General features: G+C 45.3%; 1 protein-coding gene across 1 annotated transcript in view; it reads right to left on the bottom strand.

Moving 5' to 3' along the window:
• LOC139409165 (protein unc-13 homolog A-like) overlaps window positions 1-8,001 on the bottom strand; it is a 54,674-nt gene that overhangs the window by 22,204 nt on the left and 24,469 nt on the right. The window contains exons 21-30 of the mRNA XM_071153947.1: window positions 7,799-7,914; window positions 6,641-6,804; window positions 6,287-6,440; window positions 6,068-6,136; window positions 2,609-2,698; window positions 2,227-2,361; window positions 1,469-1,602; window positions 1,269-1,354; window positions 841-967; window positions 476-572 (exon numbers count right to left, since the gene is read on the bottom strand). Of these exons, the coding sequence (XP_071010048.1) occupies window positions 476-572; window positions 841-967; window positions 1,269-1,354; window positions 1,469-1,602; window positions 2,227-2,361; window positions 2,609-2,698; window positions 6,068-6,136; window positions 6,287-6,440; window positions 6,641-6,804; window positions 7,799-7,914 (1,172 nt within the window). The remainder of the gene's footprint in view (window positions 1-475; window positions 573-840; window positions 968-1,268; window positions 1,355-1,468; window positions 1,603-2,226; window positions 2,362-2,608; window positions 2,699-6,067; window positions 6,137-6,286; window positions 6,441-6,640; window positions 6,805-7,798; window positions 7,915-8,001) is intronic.

Here is an 8,001-nt window from a genome sequence, read left to right as displayed (position 1 = left end):
GAGGAGAAGAGAGATGTTGTGAGGGCTGCAGGACCACTGAGCTCTGAGAGCATAAATAAACATGATTTTTGTGGTCTGGTTCGAGGATCTCTAGGGTTGTTTGAAGCCGGACAGCAGACCAGACAGGGTAGACGGCCGGTCTGTGGCGGTTCCTCAGGGGTTGCTGGGTAATGAGAACATGGCTCATTAATCCACAGGTTGGTACAGTCAAACGCTATCTCCCTACATGAGAGCAGTCTGAGAAAATCTCTTTATAGTCTCTCTCAACACTTTCTCAACTTTGTGCTTTGGATTCCATTGTCTCAGGGAAGTATTTAATGAGTGCAGGAAAGGGAGAGGATGAGAAGTCTGCCTGATAACTAGGATGGTAAAATGAGGAAGCGACAAAGGAAGGGAGTACTTTAATTCTGCCACAACCAATGTGACTCAGCACTTGCATTTTGAGGAGATGAGGAGGAGAAGTGGAAAAGTTTACCCCGTCTTTTTTGTCCCTCTCCAGCGCACCGTGCAGGAAGTCTCGAGACACTTCCTCATTCTCGTCCAACCACTGGATGACAAACGGCTCAAACCACCTAGGAGACATCACACGGGTGGTTTGATATGAGTCGACCCCACTGGAAGTTTTCATTTCAAACAACTTCTGTGGCTGTAGAGTCCATATGGTCTTGCTTATGGTCTGTGCTGTACAGTACCAGACGGGAAGTGTTTTGTGTGTGTGCGTGTGTATGTGTGTGTGTGAGAGTGTGTGCCTGCTTGTGTATGCCTGCATGCATGCATACGTGTGTGTTAATGTGAGTGAGTGTGTGTGTGTGTGTCATCATGGCACAGGGTGGCACTTACGCCGGGTACTCGGGCACACGGCTCTTGAAGAAGGGCAGGTCTTTGCAGTACTCGTTGTAAAGCCACTTGACTTTAAAATGCAGGTTCATGTAATCCGCACTCTTACACAGCCGGTTCTTTTCATGCTCTGAGAGCGAGAAGAACGAGAGAGGGGAGAGAGAAAATGAGAGAAAGAGAGAGAGAGGAAAGACAAAACTCTTAATTAAAGAGCAAATGAGCCCAGAGGGGTGATCTATTCTCCACCATGTAGCGCTAACAGGCTAATCGAGAAAAGCCCTTATGCTCTGGCAAACCGCCTCAGTGCCAATAGTGTCATATCTGCTTGTAAACGCACCCTGACAGCCCCATAAAAACAGAAGAAGAGACTAAGACTGTTAGGACAGAGCTAAACCACTGGTGAGGATGGTGCGACTTCATTCAGTGCTCACCCTCCATGGCGTACTTCATATCCTGAGCAAACAGGTTCCACATCACCTCTGCACTGATTTTACCCACGTTGAGCTCCTGAGGAAACCTACCCGTTGTAGACGGTAAGAAACACAGAGTTATGTATTGATGTAGAGGAGAAAGACAAAGAGAGAGAGACAGCGAGACAAAGAGACTCAGAGAAAGAGAGGGACAGACTCACTGGTTGAGGCAGGGTGTGTAGGAGTTCTTGTCCTCTTCTATGATGGACACGATGAGGGTGATGAGTTTGGACCAGAAGTCCAGGTTCTTGATGCTGGGACCCTGCTCTTCTGGGTGATCCACTCCTGGCTTGGCCTGGACAAAACAAAACACACTGAGTCACTGGGATACTTTCACATTGGCTACTATCGTAGCTTAACATGCAGACATAACTCAAGAGTTTCAAGTTAATCAAGAGTTTGAATTGTGCAGATATCAAGTCAGGATTCAACCCCATTCTGACTCTCCTCTATTTTGCTCAATAGTTTGTCCATTATCTCTCTCATCGCTACCGCTCAACTCTAATGAGCTGATGAACCCATCAAACCACATGTACATGATTTAGTCCTTTGGAAAGAGCTGACAGTAAGAAAAAAGTATTCCTACCACCGCAGGGGTTCAAACTGAAGAATTATCTAGCAAAGAATTCAACAAAATATGGGCCCCTCAGGATGGAAGGTTTTATTCAAAAGGAAAAATGTGCTTTTGAAATTCATGAAGGGAGTCCGAATGAATCGTGCCACTTTAATGAGGCAAAAACAAGGCTTGAAAATCCCTATCTAAATCCTGTACAGGCTTGATGGAGACCAGCCTGAGGTGTTAATGACACGGACAGAGACACACACACACCTTCACAGAGTGCACACACACACACGCACACACACGCACGCGCGCACACACACGCACGCGCGCGCACACGCACGCGCGCACACAGCCTACCGGATCTGTCTGGTACTCCCGGCTGTAGAGCTCGTGACAGTTATTGAAGATGTATTCATAGGTGGAGTTGAGACAGGCCTTGACACAGTCCTTCACCACCTGACTGGCTCTGGGGGGACTCTGTAGCTCCTGGACCTGAGGACAGTCACAGACAGAGAGAGGATCCTCAGACTAGGAAAGCCCCATACAACCACACTCAGTCAAAGGAACTCAGTGAAGATGGATGTCTGATAAGAGTACGTAGTGTAGCGATACTGTACAGTGCAAACAAGAATAGAGACATGTGGCACCAACAGAGTAAAGAATACAAGTAGAGGAACATGTATTGACCAGAGCAAAGCAGAGGCGATCCAAGCTGAGGAAGATGTAAAGAGAGAGTTACCTTCATCCTGAAGAAGGTGATGCTGGTGAGCAGGTCCACAGTAGACTTGAGGTCCTGCAGCCTCTCAGAACTGCTGGCTGGAAAGTTATTCTGTTACACACAGAGAATAGAGCAAATCAGATCAAAAATCACATTTTATTAGTCACATGCGCCGAATACAACAACCTTACAGTGAGATGCTTATTTACGAGCCCCTAACCAACAATGCAGTTTAAAAAATACGGATAAGAAATAAAAGTAACAAGTAATTAAAGAGCAGCAGTAAAATAACAATAGCGAGACTATATACAAGGGGATACCAGTACAGAGTCAATGTGCGGGGGCACCAGTTAGTTGAGGTAGTATGTACATGAAGGTAGAGTTATTAAAGTGATAACAGAGAGTAGCAGCGGTGTAAAAGAGGGGGTCAATGCAAGTAGTCTAGGTAGACATTTGATTAGATGTTCAGGAGTCTTATGGCTTGGGAGAAGAAGCTGTTTAGAAGCCTCATGGACCTAGACTTGGGGCTCCAGTACCGCTTGCCGTGTGGTAGAGAACAGTTTATGACTAGGGTGGCTGGAGTCTTTGACAATTCTTAGGGCCTTCCTCTGACACTGTCTGGTATAGAGGTCCTGGATGGCAGGAAGTTTGGCCCCAGTGATGTACTGGGCAGTTCGCACTACCCTCTGTAATGCCTTGCGGTTGGAGGCCGAGCAGTTGATGGTGCAGCTGTAGAACCTTTTGAGGATCTGAAGACCCATGCCAAATCTTTTCAGTCTCCTGAGGGGGAATAGGTTTTGTCGTGCCCTCTTCACGACTGTCTTGGTGTGCTTGGACCATGCTAGTTTGTTGATGATGTGGACACCAAGGAACTTGAAGCTCTCAACCTGCTCAACTGCAGCCCTGTCGATGAGAATGGGGGTGTGCTCAGTCCTCTTTTTCCTGTAGTCCACAAACATATCCTTTGTCTTGATCACATTGAGGGAGAGGTTGTGGTCCTGGCACCACACTGCCAGGTCTCTGACCTCCTCCCTATAGACTGTTTCATCGTTGTCGGTGATCAGGCGCAGGCGCAGGCGTTGTGCCTGGTCGTGCAGTCATGAGTGAACAGGGAGTACAGGAGGGGACTGAGCACGCACCCCTGAGGGGCCCCTGAGTTGATGATCAGAGTGGCGGATGTGTTGTTACCTACCCTTACCATGTGAGGGCGGCCCATTCGCACATAGGTGTTCCTTTTGTCCAGGTGGGAAAGGGCAGTGTGGAGTGCAATAGAGATTGCATCATCTGTGTTTCTGTTTGGGCGGTATGCAAATTGAAGTGGGTCTAGGGTTTCTGGGATAATGGTGTTGATGTGAGCCATGACCAGCCTTTCAAAGCACTTCATGGCTGCAGACAGAAGTTACCATACACCATCGCCAAATACATTTAAACTCAGTTTATCACAATTCCTGACATTTAATCCTAGTAAAAACTCCCTGTCTTAGGATCACCACTTTATTTTAAGAATGTGACATGTCAGAATAATAGTAGAGAGAATGATTTATTTCAGCTTTTATTCCCTTCATCACATTCCCAGTGGGTCAGAAGTATACATACACTCAATTAGTATTTGGTAGCATTAGCTTTAAATTGCTTAACGTTTCGGGTAGCCTTCCACAATCTTCCCACAATAAGTTGTGGGAATTTTAGCCCATTCCTCCTGACAGAGCTGGTGTAACTGAGTCAGGTTTGTAGGCCTCCTTGCTCGCACACGCTTTTTCAGTTCTGCCCACAAACTTTCTATGTGATTGAGGTCAGGGCTTTGTGATGGCCACTCCAATTCCTTGACTTTGTTGTCCTTAAGCCATTTTGCCACAACTTTGGAAGTATGCTTGAGGTCATTGTCCATTTGGAAGACCCATTTGCGACCAAGCTTTAACTTCCTGACTGATGTCTTGAGATGTTGCTTCAATATATCTACATAATTTTCCTCCCTCATTATGCCATCTATTTTGTGAAGTGCACCAGTCCCTCCTACAGCAAAGCACCCCCACAACATGATGCAGCCACCCCCGTGCTTCACGGTTGGGATGGTGTTCTTTGGCTCAAAGCCTCCCCATTTTTCCTCCAAACATAACAATGGTCATTATGGCCAGACAGTTCTATTTTTGTTTCATCAGACCAGAGGACATTTCTCTAAAAAGTACGATCTTTGTCCTCGTGTGCAGTTGCAAACCGTAGTCTGGCTTTTTATGGCGGTTTTGGAGCAGTGGCTTTTTCCTTGCTGAGGAGCCTTTCAGGTTATGTCGATATAGGACTCGTTTGACTGTAGATATATATACTTTTGTTCCTGTTTCCTCCAGCATCTTCAGACGGTCCTTTGCTGTTGTTCTGGGAATGATTTTCACTTTTGCACCAAAGTACGGTCATCTCTAGGAGACAGAAGGTGTCTCCTTCCTGAGCGGTAGGGCGGCTGCGTGGTCCCATGGTGTTTATGCTTGCTTGTTTGTACAGATGAACGTGGTACTCCCAAGGATGAACCAGACTTGTGGAGGTCTACAATGTTTTTCTGAGGTCTTGGCTGATTTCTTTTGATTTTCCCATGATGTCAACCAAAGAGGCACTGAGTTTGAAGGTAGGCCTTGAAATACATCCACAGATACACCTCCAAATGACTCAAATTATGTCAATTAGCCTATCAGAAGCTTCTAAAGCCATGACATCATTTTCTGGAATTTTCCAAGCTGTTTAAAGGCACAGTCAACTTAGTGTATGTAAACTTCTGACCCACTGGAATTGTGATACAGTGAATTATATGTGAAATAATCTGTCTGTAAACAATTGATGGAAAAATTACTTGTGTCATGCACAAAGTAGATGTCCTAACTGACTTGCCAAAACTATAGTTTGTTAACAAGAAATTTGTGGAGTGGTTGAAAAACGAGTTTTAATGACTCCAAAATAAGTGCATATAAACTTCCGACTCAACTGTAGATCCACAGTGAGGTGTGTGTGTGATGTGTGTGTATGTGTGTGTGTGTGTGCAGACTATGTTGTATAAACTGGCCAATGCGGTAGTGCAGAAGCAGCAGTCTCAGTCTCTTCCACTGACTCCAGACTAAATTAAAACCCTCAGCTCTTCACCTCACTGACCCTGTGTGTATGAGGAGCTGCCAGCCCAATTAACACATCAGCCTTCTTTCTCACATCACACACAGAGAAAGAGAGAGAGAGAGAGAGAGAGAGAGAGAGAGAGAGAGAGAGAGAGAGAGAGAGAGAGAGAGAGAGAGAGAGAGAGAGAGAGAGAGAAAGAGAGAGAAAGAGAGAGAAAGAGAGAAAGAGAGAGAAGAGAGAGAGAGAAAGAGAGAGAGAGAGAGAAAGAGAGAGAGAAAGAGAGAAAGAGAGCTAGATTGAATGAGAAAGAGGTAAATAAGGGTAGGTAAGGACACAGATAGAAAAGCAAACAGAGACAAATAGAAGAGTGAAGGTCAACAGTAGTACCCGGTACATGGACAGATCAATCCTCAGAGAGTTGTGGAGTTGGTCCAGGAGCTTCACAAATCGTTCTTTCTGTAAAAAAAAAAAAAGGGGGTTTAAAACACACCACAACACATTATCCTAACAGCTAGCATATCCATTGGCTCACCTTTAACACTGGGTTGAGGCATTGCATTATATTTTCTGTCTCCATCCACCCCTCATTAATTTGGGGCGACTCACCCCGAAGTTGGATGCGGCGAAGCGGTCGGAGGCCGACACGTTGTTGGTGGCCTGGGTGGTGTGGGCGTAGTAGGCATTGATGTTGGCCAGCAGGGTACTCATTACCGCGGGAACCCCCGGGCACATGTACTTAGACGACAGGCAGGCAAAGTGACTGTGGGAGAACACACACGGCATAAACATGATCACTGTGGTATATATGAAGCGGACTCCTATAAAGGCCAGTGTATTTCCCTTGTGATGTTATACCCCAATATCATCCTAAACACAACCGTACACCATGTGTCCTCTCAACACATTACAATCTGGCAATGTGTATGCTATTGCTAAGTGACAGGGTACATTGGAGCTCACGTCATAGCCTGGTAGATGGATTCCACTCCGTAGCGCATGGCAAACTCATCCACTATCTCCTGAGGAGTCTCATCAAAGTACACCTTCCACGCATCATCCCCTTTAGCGTCAGGAATCTTCACAACGCCAGAGCTCTGCACATCTGTGACAAAGTGGAAGAGGTTCTGGGGAGAGAGAGGGAGGGAGAGAAATGCATGGGTTATTCAATCCAGACTATGATTTCAATGAGTTGAAGTGGCTAAAGTGGCTGAATACAGGGAGATGTCATTACGATCTCAGTGTGAGTATGTCTGAGCAGGAGAGCAGAGCAGAGCACGTCACACTCTATAACTGACTGACTGCTCGGTGATCAGAGGGTTGTTCATATGAATTATTAATTCAGGCCTGGGCCGCCATTCATCACACAACTTTCATTAGAAATGGATCAAGTTGATTTCATGTTCAAATTCTTCATGCAAATTGAAACAAATGAAAAAGACCTAGTCAACTGCTGCCTTTAAAAATTGCAGTTCATTTGCAAAATGGTGTTTGTCTATTTGGGCTTAGAGAGTACAGAAGGATCGGAATCACGCAGTGTGACGACTCACCATTACAATGTGTTAAGCCATTGTGGAGATTAAGAGAATTTGCTACAGATCATCTATTTACAGTGTTTATTTTAGTCTTTTATGTCCAACAATAGAATAATAAATACAAATAAAATGAAGGGGAAAAAACGAAAAAACTATTGGGCTCACAGAACTTGGAACTGATATAGGGCAATGCTCATTTAGAATAACTATGGTAGATCATTCCATATTTTAAGAAGGTCAGAGGGAGAACTAATATCTGTGGTATTTCATATCTGATGTGGTCTTAATGTTGATTGAGCAATGCAGACGGTGTCACTTTTATGGGGTATTAACTTCTGATTCATCTGTAACGGCCACTTCAATGAACGACTGCTACATCAGTCAGCTAAATGAAACAAGATGACTGGGCTCATTAATCTCACTTGCCACCTGAAGGCACACACACACACACACACACACACACACACACACACACACACACACACACACACACACACACACACACACACACACACACACACACACACACACACACACACACACACACACACACACACACACACACACACACACACACAGAGCTTACCTCGTGCAGACAGGTGTATTGGACATGATATGGAGCGACTGTTTCCTCTCCTTTGATCTCTACATTGATGTGCATTCTGATGGCACCAGACACAGCTGACTTGTCTGTACGCTTGTCTGCAGAGAGGGACAAAAGACAAGAGTCTCAGTCAACACATATTAGAGTCAACATAACAATAACTATCTTTATTAAAGACCTCAACC

Source organism: Oncorhynchus clarkii, chromosome 5 (genome assembly GCF_045791955.1).
Source record: "Oncorhynchus clarkii lewisi isolate Uvic-CL-2024 chromosome 5, UVic_Ocla_1.0, whole genome shotgun sequence".
Classification (NCBI taxonomy): Eukaryota; Metazoa; Chordata; class Actinopteri; order Salmoniformes; family Salmonidae; genus Oncorhynchus; species Oncorhynchus clarkii.
This window is presented reverse-complemented; position numbering and strand designations above follow the sequence as displayed.